The 12,528-nt window shown below is 39.1% G+C and overlaps 1 protein-coding gene across 1 annotated transcript in view; it reads left to right on the plus strand.

The window, feature by feature from the left end:
- Window positions 1-12,528, plus strand: part of ZMAT4 (zinc finger matrin-type 4) — a 342,313-nt gene that overhangs the window by 218,140 nt on the left and 111,645 nt on the right. Inside the window, exon 5 of the mRNA XM_060001109.1 lies at window positions 10,561-10,788. Coding sequence (XP_059857092.1) covers window positions 10,561-10,788 — 228 coding nt within the window. The remainder of the gene's footprint in view (window positions 1-10,560; window positions 10,789-12,528) is intronic.

Below are 12,528 nucleotides of genomic sequence, written 5' to 3' on the forward strand. Positions count from 1 at the left end.
TTCTCATCCAGTGGTCCGGGACTGGACCTGAGATTTGCATCTCCAGCAAACTGCCAGGCAATGTTGATGTCCTTGGTCCTTGGAGCACACTCAGAGTAACACGTTTTAAGAGGCTTCACACTCCTTGGCTGTCAATGGCACTCTTGTCCTAAAAATTCTTCAGCTGAGAGCTCTTCTCTTCTCTCTTACGCACTCCCTTTTGGCTGTGTCTGCCTGGCAACGCACTCTGCAACTTATGGTCAAAACCATAGTTAAAGGAATGATTATGGATGCTACGTCTAAACAATTCGGGCTCTGAGTAGCCTTCTGTTTCCACAGGAACTGGATTGCCTAATGATTTTCTAGCATTTATCTTCGAAGTCTTACCTAGCCTAAAACCTCTTCCTTACGTACGATCGTCCTCTACCCAGCAACCTCACTGCTCAAGATCAGAAGCAGTGGTGTAAGGCCGTGGTCCTTAAACTCTTTGGGGCTGGAGAACCTTCTTGCTTTAGCTTTTAATATTCTGGATTCTCTTGATCCAGGTATTAGGGGGCAGCGTGCATGATGGGGCCAGGCAACCCCATGTTTCACAGTCTGACCTCTGGAAGTTCTTGGGTTGCTTTGAGGTTTATAGAGCTGACTACCAAGAGCGCCAAATCTTAAGACTTAGCAGTTTCTAAGTGGGAGTTAATACAAAGTACTTTATTTCTAGATTATTTGGATTAACCAACTAGATACATGCAAGATATATGCAGAGCTAATATTCATAGTTTTAAATACAAAGTAGAGGCAATTTTCATAACTTGCAAACTCCGGGTTATCAAGGTCGATGTTACCTTTAGGAATGTGGGCTTAAGGTAACTCAAAGCTGAGGCCGGATGGAGAAGCCAGGAGGTGGCTTTGGGGCCGTGAGGGATGCTGCCTAAGGGTAAAGAAGAAAAGTGTAGATGCATGTGTTCTACTCAGGGGACAGTATCAGTGCTAACTTCCCTAAAATTACTTCTAAAGTTTCAGCTTGCCTCCAGCCCAGGCCAAAAGGCCACCCTGTTTCTCTGTCTTCCTCCAGACTTAGCTTGCACTCTATCTCCGCTGTGTTTCTGGCACTGATCACTTTTCTCATCTTTGAATCCTCTGTAAATATTCATAGCCTATAAGAAACGATCCAGGAAGCTGGCTCCCTGATTGAATAGCTGATGCCACTGGATAAGTAAATCATTCCCATCCCTGAGCATAGCGTATGGATCAGGTGACGCCGGAAAACGATGGCAGAATGAAAAGAGCAGGAGTTAGTATCCGTTCCCAGGGGTCAGCTCATCGTCCCTCCCTCGCCCTCTGGCAATACTGGCTGTGGTCTGGGTGATGCTGTCCTGCTCACCACTCTAAGGATGACACCTGCTGGGGGCAGGCATGGGGGTGGCAGTGAGTCGAGTCTCTCCCCCAGAAGCTGACTTTCTGCCTCTCAGCTGAGATTTGTGAGGAGAGGCACTTCGAGCAGTGCCCAGTTAGCAGGTCATTAATACTTGCTCAAGCAATAAGCAAAGTATACAGTAGGATGTCATAACTCTTTGTGTCCAAACAACTTAATGAGTATTTATGTCCTAATGACTTAGCGCCGTGTGCAAAAATAATGCACGTGCATTGAAAGAAGTCTTAATTTTGTACTTTATCCTTAAATAACCACGCTGACTAATGGATGCGTTTGCCTGTTGGGCACTGGGTAACTTCTCAAATCTTTGAATTAGACTGGACTTTGTCAACCTCATTTCCTGTCCTTCATTGATTGGTTGGATGGATTGGAGGTACACAGCAGCCTCTGGAAGTCCAGCTTCAAGGGAATATGAGCTCACTGAAAGGACTGTAGCATCTCATGCTGAAACTGTGAATTACCTGGAGACAGTGGTTCCCACGGGGTCTGGTGGATTCACGATGCTTTCTCAGGATTTTAAAAGATCGTATGGGCTCTCCTGTGTGTTCACTGCACCATCCAGGGCACCTCTGCGCAGAGTTTGAGAACAGAGGCGATAACCATAGATTTTGAGACTGAACTCAGAGGGAATAAAACACCTTAACTGAATAGTGTTTGAAAACCGAATGCCATGAGTGTATCGTACCCACAACGCAGCAGGGCTTTTTAAGATCAGTCTGGACAGAGAGGATGCTATCACATCATCTTAGCAGAATGTCCTAAGGTAAAACCATGATTCCTTCTCTTACATAGACAGCTTGATGGGGAAAAGACTAGTCCCCTTATTCCACAAGGCTTGATTTAACACGCACTGGTTCTGGGCACCTGGGATACGTCAGCGGACGAAATCGATAAAGATTCTATCCTCCTGAAACTTACATTCTGTCCTCCTGTTTCCAATGCGTAAAAGAATGTGGAGTACCACAGCCTTAGGATTCTTTTGTCAAACAACATGAGAAAGTTATAAAAGGGCTTTTATCTCCTCTAAAGTTCTATTTAATGGCTTATTCTCAAAGATTAAGATTCTGCAGAAAACAGGCGTCCTTAAGATATTTAGAACCTAATCAGTGACTGAACCAGAGGGAATTATTCTACATTAATGAAAATCAATAATCTATGAATAGGATATTAATGAAGACTGATGATCTATGAATGCAGTGTGGGTGAGGAAGCAATTCTCACTAATAGGCTGATTATACTTAGACTGTTGATACAAAATTGAATTGGAACGATGGTTCTGGTAAGTCACCCTCATCTTTGTTTATTCTCAGGAAGTGTTTAATGGTACATACTTTGGAACTTGGGATATTTGATAGTGTTCTTTAATTTCCTTCCTGTCATCGAAGAAATAGCACCTGGATTTTTCTATCTTGCAGCTTCAGGTAGCAGTATTCACTTCCAAACATATCAGATGAGAAGGAAGAGAGATACTTCCTTTTATCTAAATCATTAGAGCCACTTCAGGGTCGGCTGTGGTGGGAAAGGAGTTGCCCCATATCTTTTGGAGAAATAGGAGAAGCTGGAGCTTTTATATGATATTCTGACTGAGTTAGCTTTCTCTCAACCTATCCCACCCCCATCAAAAATAAATTAATAAATAAATCAGTGCAAAGAAAATCTTGTGAGATTTAATCTGAGACCTCGTTGTGGCACCAAAAGTCCCTTAAGCAGTGTTTTCTAGACTTTGCACTAAAAGAAGTTCGCAGGAAATGTGACCTGTATGTAAGATGAAAAATAGAAATGCTTTTCCCCCGCATCAAGGGCTGTATGAGTATAAACCACATCACTCATCATCCACAACTTAAAAATAACCAGTGCTAAGCTTTTATTTATAGCCTTCTAGCCTTTATATATAGTTTTATATGTCTATGTGTATAATTTAATAAGTAATTTGGTTTACATCCCACATGTAACCTCCATCTTTTAATTTATATTATATCCTGAATGTTTCTCCAGGTCACTAAATCTCAGACTATAGCGACCCACAGTTTATTTAATTCATCCCCACTTCATCTAACTTGTTTTTAATTCTATGAAGTAAGTTTAATGAAACCATCAAAGATTTTAAATTTAGCTATCACAAGCCATGTATTAAAACATGAAAATCCCCTGAGTTGATATTAGCTGAAATGTACTAGTTCTTTTCTTCATTTATTCATCACACGTTCATTGAGCGTTTATCATCTACACAAGAGGCACGCTCCTCGGTGAGAAGTACAGAGGAAGTCTACATTTTGAGCTCTAACTTTGCACAGTTTGCGTGGAGTTGAGGCATCTACCTGCAGAAGGGGCTGGACTGTTTGGAGGCTGAGCTGTCAGTGTGTAGTGACAGCCACTCCTCAGCCGGGCACTAAATGCTCCAGTCACATGGAAGTGTCAACTGCATTTGCAAAAAAACAGTGATACTTGCCGAAAAATTCCTCCTGTCTTTCTTTCTTTATTTATTTGTTTTGCGGTACACGGGCCTCTCACCGTTGTGGCCTCTCCCGTTGCGGAGCACAGGCTCCGGATGCTCAGGCTCCGTGGCCATGGCTCACGGGCCCAGCCGCTCTGCGGCGTGTGGGATCTTCCTAGACCAGGGCACGAACCCGTGTCCCCTGCATCGGCAGGCGGACTCTCAACCACTGCACCACCAGGGCAGCCCCCTCCTGTCTTTGATTTGATTTAGGATAGGAAGAAAAAAAAGAAAGGCAGTTGATCATAGGGACTGGAAATCAGAAAAATTATTTTAGAGAACATGCATATTTCCGAAGAATCCCTACTGAGAACAGATGCTGAAACCTAGGAAGTGTGTCCTGACTCTGTGGTTAATTTGCTTGTTTATTTGGCCTGTTGCTCCCTTGGCATCACTGGGAACTGGCTGACATTGAAATATGGTGCCGGGCCTCAAGTCAGAAGGTCTGGTCTTTGCTATTTCCTTTGCTGTTTATTAATTAGGGGCCCTACGCTGGTTGATTTCTCTCCCTGAGCTTCAAGCTGCCCCATTGGTCAAACTGAATTTGAGGGCAACTCAAATTTTAAAAAATACATGGAACAGATGAAATAGAATAAACTGCATGATATCACAAAACTTGGAAGAATTAGTAATGTGGATAAGAACCCTTAGGTGAGAAAAACACATGCTTTTTTTTTTAATGTATTATGGACTTTTATTATTTTTAGAGGTTAGTTTCTATTTAGTTATTACAAAATATTGGCTATTTTCCCCGTGTTGTATAATACATGCTTGAGCCCTTCTTACATCCAATAGTTTGTAACTCCCACACCCTCCCCCCCATATTGCACCTCCCCCCTCCCCACTGGGAACCACTAGTTTGCTCTCTATATCTGTGAGTCTGCTTCTTTTTTGTTATATTCACTAGTTTGTTTTATTTTTTAGACTCCACATATAAATGATATCATACGGTATTTGTCTTTCTCTGTCTGACTTATTTCACTTAGTATAATGCCCTCCAAGTCTATCCATGTTGCTGCAAATGACAAAATTCTGTTATTTTTTGATGGCTGAGTAGTATTCCACTGTGTGTGTGCGTGCGTGTATATATATATATATATATATATATATATATATATAATATATGCACGCACACACACATATATACATGTATATATGTATGTATACCACAACTTCTTTATCTGTTCATCTGTTGATGGACACTTAAGTTGCTTCCATATCTTGCCAACTGTAAATAATGCTGCTATGAACATTGGGATACATGTATCTTTTTGAATTAGTAGAGAACCACTCATTTTAAACGGAGTCCATTTATGGGATTATTTTGAAAGCCCCCAGATCCTTTGTAAGAATGTATGAAAGAGGGGGAGAGAAAAGGAGGAACAAAGAAGAAAGGAAAGAGAGAGAGAGAGAGACAAAGAAAGTGTAGGAGATAGAAGGTGTTATTGAAAGTCTCACTTGTGGAGGTGTGAGAGTTGAAGGGCGCCCTGTGACTGTGGACTGGAAGGCAGACAGGCAAGTGAGAACACCATTTCCTGGAGGTTGTGGTACCCCCTTCTCTGGCAAAGGACACCCACTTGGTGACCTAACAAGTAAACCTTTGAAATCTATCAGTGGATCCTGTCTGCTTGGTTGAAAGAGAACCTGCTCTGGTCTCCTGAACAGTTATTTCCAAACTTTTTTCCTAATTCTTTTCTCCAGTGGGATGTTAAATCAGGTCTGATCCCAGAGGTTAGGGTGACCAACTCATCCCAGTTTGCCCACAACTTTCCTGGTTTTAACACTGAAAATCTCATGTCCTGGGAACCTTCTTGGTCCCAGGCACACTGGGATCGTTGGTACCCTGTCAAAAGCCGAAGTGAAGATTTGGATGCTATATTCAGTGAATCAGAGTAATGGTTTCCTGTTTGAAAGTAAAGTTTCCAGAATGAGATGCATAATTTGTACTCTCTGAAATGTATAAAGATAACCTTGTGGAAACCAGCGGCATCAGAGATTTGCTGAAGGTCGCACAGTTCAGGGGTGGTAGAGTCCAACCCAACCTTGATTTGCAATTTTGATTCAAAGCTATTTCCATTCCCTTTATACTACTACCTTTGTTTGCCTTTACAGGAAATATAAACTGGGTTTTAGTTGGTGAAGACAGTTGGAAACAGAAGCATAGGAAACATTAAACTTTGGTGCTGCACCAGGATAGAAGGATTATTAAAGAGGAAAAGCTACCATGCAAATGCAGCATCAAACTACTTTCTTATGTGCAAGATAAGATTCTTATCTGATGAATATTCTATAGTGTATTGCTCCTGCCAGAATATGATGTATAAGGTATCAATTGATGAAATCAACTCTGAAATGTTTTTTAGGGCCCAGTTTAGAGAAAAGTGAATTATGCTTCAAGAGTCAACATTTATTCAGACTACAAATGTTTGACATGTTTTCCATTTCTATCAAAAACAATAGATGGCTATAAATCCTCAGAAATTGGTAAGGATGCAGGAAACTTTGGAAGAAAGATTCAATTTCCTTCAGAAAAGTAAATAGAAGTCCTTTCACGTTACAGGTCAACTGCATATTTGTAGCTTTTATTAGCATTTCTAAGTCATAGCAGAATGATTCTGGGTGGCTGCCAGGATGGTACAGCCCCAGTTTGAGTTTTATCATCACATGGCGATGTATTATTGAATTTGGCAATGAGGTTTTTAAGAGACTTCTTGTTTCTCTAAGTCCCTATAGAAATAATACCATTTGGTTTCATCCAAAGTAGCTAAAAACTTCCCTATCTGATGAAATCTCTGGGTAGGTAGGAAAAGGCTTTCTAGATATTGTGACAATTCATTTCCTGAATTAAAATGTATTTTAGCAAGTATTTATTTGTATATCGGTTATTTATTTTTTATTGAGGTACGGTTGATTTACAATATTGTGTCAGTTTTGGCTGTACAGCATAATGATTCAATATTTTTGAAGATTATATTCCATTTTAGGTTATTACAACATATTCGGTATAATTCCCTGTGCTGTACAGTAACTTATCTATTACTGTTGCTTATCTATTTTATGTGTAGTAATTTGTATCTGTTGATCCCATACACTTAATTTGTCCTTCCACCCCTTTTGGTAATGACAGGTTTGTTTTCTATGTCTGTGAGTCAGTTTCTGTTTTGTATAAACATTCATCTGTATTATTTTTAGATTCCACATATAAGTGATATATAGTATTTGTCGTTCTCTGTCTGACTTACTTCACTAAGTATAATATACTCTTCACTAAGTATAATAGGTCTCTCCATGTTGCTGCCAATGACAATATTTCATTCTTTCTGTGGCTGAGTAATATTCCATTTTATATATATATATATATATATATATATATATATATATATATATATATATAAAATATACACGGGTGTGTATTTATGTGTGTGTGTGTATATATATATATATATATATATATTGAGTTGTGTTCATGTCTTGACTATTGTAAATAATGCTGCTGTGAACAACACAGGGGTGAATGTATCTATTTGATGTAGTGATTTTTGTTTTTTCTGGATATACACCAGACTGGAATTGCTGGATATATAGTAGCTCTATTTTTAGTTTTTTAAGGAACTCCATATGTTTTCCATAGTGGCTACACAAATTTACATTCCACCAACAGTGTACGAGCTTCCCTTTTCTCCAACATTTGTTGATGACGGCCATTCTGACAGGTGTGAAGTGATACCTCATTCTGGTTTTGATTTGCATTTCTCTAATAATCAGTGACATTGAGCATCTTTTCATGTGCCTGTTGGCCATCTGTATGTCTTCTCTGGAAAAATAACTATTTAATTCTTCTCCCCGTTTTTTGATTGGGCTTTTTTTTTTTTTGATATTGAGTTGTATCAGCTGTTTGTATATTTCAGATAATCACTCCTTATTGGTTGCATCATTTGCAAATATTTTCTCCCATCCCATAGGTTGTCTTTTCATTTTGTTGATGGTTTCCTTTGCAGTGCAAAACTTTTAATTAGGTACCCTTTGTTTATTTTTGCTTTTATTTCTTCTGCTTTGGGAGACTGATCCAAGAAAATATTGCTACAACTTATGTCAAAGAGTGTTTCACCTGTGTTCTCTTCTAGGAGTTGTTCGGTTTCATGTCTTACATTTAGGTCTTTAAACCATTTTGAGTGCATTTTTACATATGTTGTGAGTGAATATTCTAATTTTCATTGTTTTCCATGTAGCTGTTCAGATTTCCCAACACTACGTGCTGAAGAGACTGTTTTCTCCATTGTATATTCTTGCCTTCTCCATCATAGATTACTTGACCGTATAAATGTGTGGGTTTACTTCTGGTCTCTCTGTTCTGTTCCACTGATTTTCTTGTCTGTTTTTGTGCTAATACCATACAGTCTTGATTACTGTAGCTTTGTAGTGTAGTCCGAAGTCTGGGAGGGTTATACCTCCAGCTTTGTTCTTTTTTCTCAGAATTGCTTTGGCAAATTGGGGTCTTTTGTGCTTCCACATAAATTTTACGATTATTTGCTCAAGTTCAGTGAAAAATGTCCTGGGTATTTTGATAGAGATTGCATTAAATATGTCGATTGTTTTCAGCAATATGGCCATTTTAATAATATTGATTCTTCTAAGCCAAAAGCATGGGATATCTTTCCATTTCTTTAAATCATCTTCGACTTCCTTCATTAATGTCTTATAGTTTTCAGCAAATTGGTCTTTCACTTCCTTGGTTAAGTTTATTCCCAAGTATTTTTTTGATGTGATTTTATTTATTTATTTTTTTTACTTTTCTTTTTGATATTTCATTATTGGTGTACAGAAATACAACAGATTTCTGTATATTAATTTTGTATCCTGCAACCTTGCTGAATTCATTTATTAGTTCTAATAGTTTTGGGGTGGAAACTTTAGGGTTCTCTATATAGAGTATCATGTCATCTGCAAATAGTGACAGTTTTACCTCTTCCCTTACAATTTGGATACCTTCTATTTCTTTTTCTTGTCTAATTGCTGTGTCTAGGACTTCCAATACCATGTTAAATAGAAGCAGTGAGAGTGGGCATCCTTGTCTTGCTCCAGATTTCAGTGGGAAGGCTTTCAGCTTTTCACCATGGAGTATTGTGTTGGCTGTGGGTATATCAGTTATTCAATCTAAAAATAAAATCAACATAAAAGTGATTTGAAAGCTTAGTGAGTTGATCAGATGGTTCATTAATTTGTTATTGAGGTCCCAGGTCTCAGCTTTTCCTTGGAATAACCCTAATTTTCATAGTCTTGCCAGCTGCACTCCACATCACAGAGGCAAAGAAAAAACAGAAGGCATTGCTATATTGCATGATGACTAATGGGCCATGTGAGAGTTTAAATTTGTTTTCTTCTCCAAAAGATTTGGAGCAGAATTTTTTCTAAAATTAAATTATGTCCCATATAAAATACAAAGATAACTGAGGTCTAGAAAAAAATCCCTTGGCTTATTAAGAAGTATGAAAAGAGTTCTTAGGGGTATTGAAAGGAATATTGGTTTTGGAAATTAAGGATTTGCTTGGAGTCCTGCCTTTACCATAACTAGTTACCTTACCTTCAGTAAAACTTTGGCATCTCTGAAGTCCATCATCTGAGAAACAGGATAATAATCCAACTCATAGTTATTGAAAAGATGAAAGCAACTTGTATGTTGTAATGCATAAAAAAGTTATTTTTGTTTTCTGTTAGTAAACTCTTCCAAGTTAGATTCTCTTTTTTTTCCTGGACCCAAAATAACTGTAAGCTCACAATGAAATATGTTAATAGCTGAGGCAATCTCAAAATAGTGATAGTATGTCTTTTTCATTTAGATAGCAACATCTGCTCTATAGTGTTTGTCTTTTGGTCTTTTAAAAAAATATTGTATTTTCAATGTCAATTTTAGCAGGTATGGATTGAAAATAACCTCTCACAATAAACAGAAATGACTGACAATAAAATTAGCATGATTTCGTCAGTTGGTACAATCCATGCAACTGACAGATCAGCTTCTATCACTTTGACAAATCCTTTACTTACTAGTTATTTCCATCTAGAGCACACAAATGTTTAATTCATTCATTCAGAATCTTTCAAGTCGTGATTGTACAATGTTTACTTCAAGTTTTGGCTTTGATTAATAAACCACTCCCTTACCTCCGAGATCTTTTTTTTTTTTTTTTTTTTTGCGGTATGCGGGCCTCTCACTGTTGTGGCAGCTCCGGACGCGCAGGCTCAGCGGCCATGGCTCACGGACCCAGCCGCTCCGCGGCATGTGGGATCTTCCCAGCCCGGGGCACGAACCCGTGTACCCTGCATCGGCAGGCGGACTCTCAACCACTGTGCCACCAGGGAAGCCCCGAGATTTTATTTTTAAAAACCTTTCTTTCCTCCTAAAGGATGGTTTCCTGACCTATCAGATGGAACCATAACAAATTGCAAAATTTGACGCAATAAGTTAGGAATTTTTAACTGTAGCCCAACTTCAAAAACAAAGGCTGGCAAAGATCATTTTTCCTGATCTCAGTAAATTCTTGGATTTTTGAGCTCTAGAATGAACGGGAGACCCTTTCGTCTTCAGCTGTTGAGGACACGTGCACTGAGGAAGGGACTAATGTGGCTTGTGGTTCTCTCTGGTTGTTTTTCTCCCCAGCAGCGCCTCTGAGCTCACTTAAACCTCCGAGAGTGGACACTGCTCCAGTGGTCTCATCTCCCTATCAAAGAAGAGATTCAGACAGATACTGTGGGCTCTGTGCAGCCTGGTTTAACAATCCTCTGATGGCCCAGCAGCATTATGATGGCAAGAAACACAAAAAGAATGCAGCAAGAGTTGCTTTGTTAGAACAGCTTGGGACAACTCTGGATACGGGGGAGTTAAGAGGTAAGAGAAACTTCTTATTTCTGCCACAGAACTGGGCTTTCAGAGAAAGTGTTTTCATAAACTGGGATGATTCTTCCTATTGCTTTGCTTACTAAGGACAATTCTAGGATCCTCCAAAAGGAACAGAAGAAAAAGGAAATGAACAGAAAACTAATTTTCTCCATCTCCTTTCTTTCAAAGTATTTGTGATTGCCATATTTTTATTGACTACATAGTAGTCAATACTATGTTCAGATCAAAACCACCCACTCATGAACCAGAGTTTTTCCTTCTGCTTTATCTTTAAACACCTTCTGGAATGAATGCTTTTGTACATGAGCAGTACAAGAGCAGATGCAAAAAAGGCCAAATGGTGTTATCTTAGTTTTAAACTTTTGTGCTTTTATGAATTCAGCCAAAACAAAGCAACACATTGGCTCCATTTCATGGATTAAATTAAGCCCAAGGCCTTTTCGTGGGCATATCTAGGAAGCTGAGGTAACACAGTACTGTGGACCACTATAGAATCAATACCTGGCTCCTCCCATCCCCCATCTGTTAACCTATTTTCTCGGTTGATGGAAACCACAGAGCATTTTAAGTTCATGTGAGATTTTACAGAAGTTGCTGAGTGGAGACTTGGAATCATAGGGTGAGGATCAATCCTATGGATTCCCGAGGAAGCCACATACCATTCTGTGGAAGCTAATAGAATATTTCATCATCAACAACCATTTAAACATTTTTTGATCACCTAAACCGTTTTGATCAACTGATGTTGGCAGTGTAGAAGTAGAAATGCATTTTCTCAGAAAACTAATTCTGCAAAGGGTGCTCTACTATACCTCAGATATTTTATGGTTTAGATATACTTTTAGAAGTTGGCCAGGAGATCATCCATCATAATGGCTGTAATAACAAAGTTTACAAGTCAGTTCTGAGAATGCAACCTGGGTTTGAGCTGGGTTCGGTATGTAGAGCCTGCAATTCTTATTACCCTTACCAGGCTATGAGCCTCCAAGGGAAAATAACCTGGTATAATTCTAGACCAAATAAATGGGACAGAAGATCTTGCTGTGTGACCTGACAGGAGGGACAGGTCACTTCTGGTTATGTTGGTTGGGGAAGACTTCACCAAAGAAAAGGACTGGAGTTGGAACTAGAAATGCGGGTGGTCTTTTAGCAGGTGAGAAGGTATCCCATGTGAGCAGAATCATATATGTTTAGGCAAAAGAGAGGAAAAGATAAGCTGTCGCTGGTGAATAAACAGATTATCATGGAAGAAGCCTGCCATACAGCATAGATTTAAGACTGCAGGTCCATTAGGAGATCTATGGAGCTTGGTGAGAGACCGTTTTTCCCAAGATAATGATTAAAAACAGCAAATGAGAGCAAAGAGGAAAAACACTATTTTTGTGGAGGTTTTCTAGCTCTAGAGAAACAACATGGAGCTTAATATTTCAGTATGTTGGATAATCATGTTGCAAATGCTTTTGAATTGTTGGTACTGTTGCTGTCTGCTGGGGAATTTCTTGTGTTCACAGTCTCTGTCTTGTTAAAAATACAGGAGGAGTATTTTTTAGCTGAAGGCCTCCCATGTCTCGCTGTTCCTGGCAGATAACAAGTCTGCTCCGCGGCTCCTTCATGGCAGGCACTGAAGGAGAAAAATAGGGCTTTATTTATGTTTTGTGCCAGATATTATGACTCGTAGAAGAATTATTCCTAGAGCACATTCTTCTTGTCTGTTTTGAATTATCCGTG

This window comes from Delphinus delphis, chromosome 21, assembly GCF_949987515.2.
Source record: "Delphinus delphis chromosome 21, mDelDel1.2, whole genome shotgun sequence".
Lineage (NCBI taxonomy): Eukaryota > Metazoa > Chordata > Mammalia > Artiodactyla > Delphinidae > Delphinus > Delphinus delphis.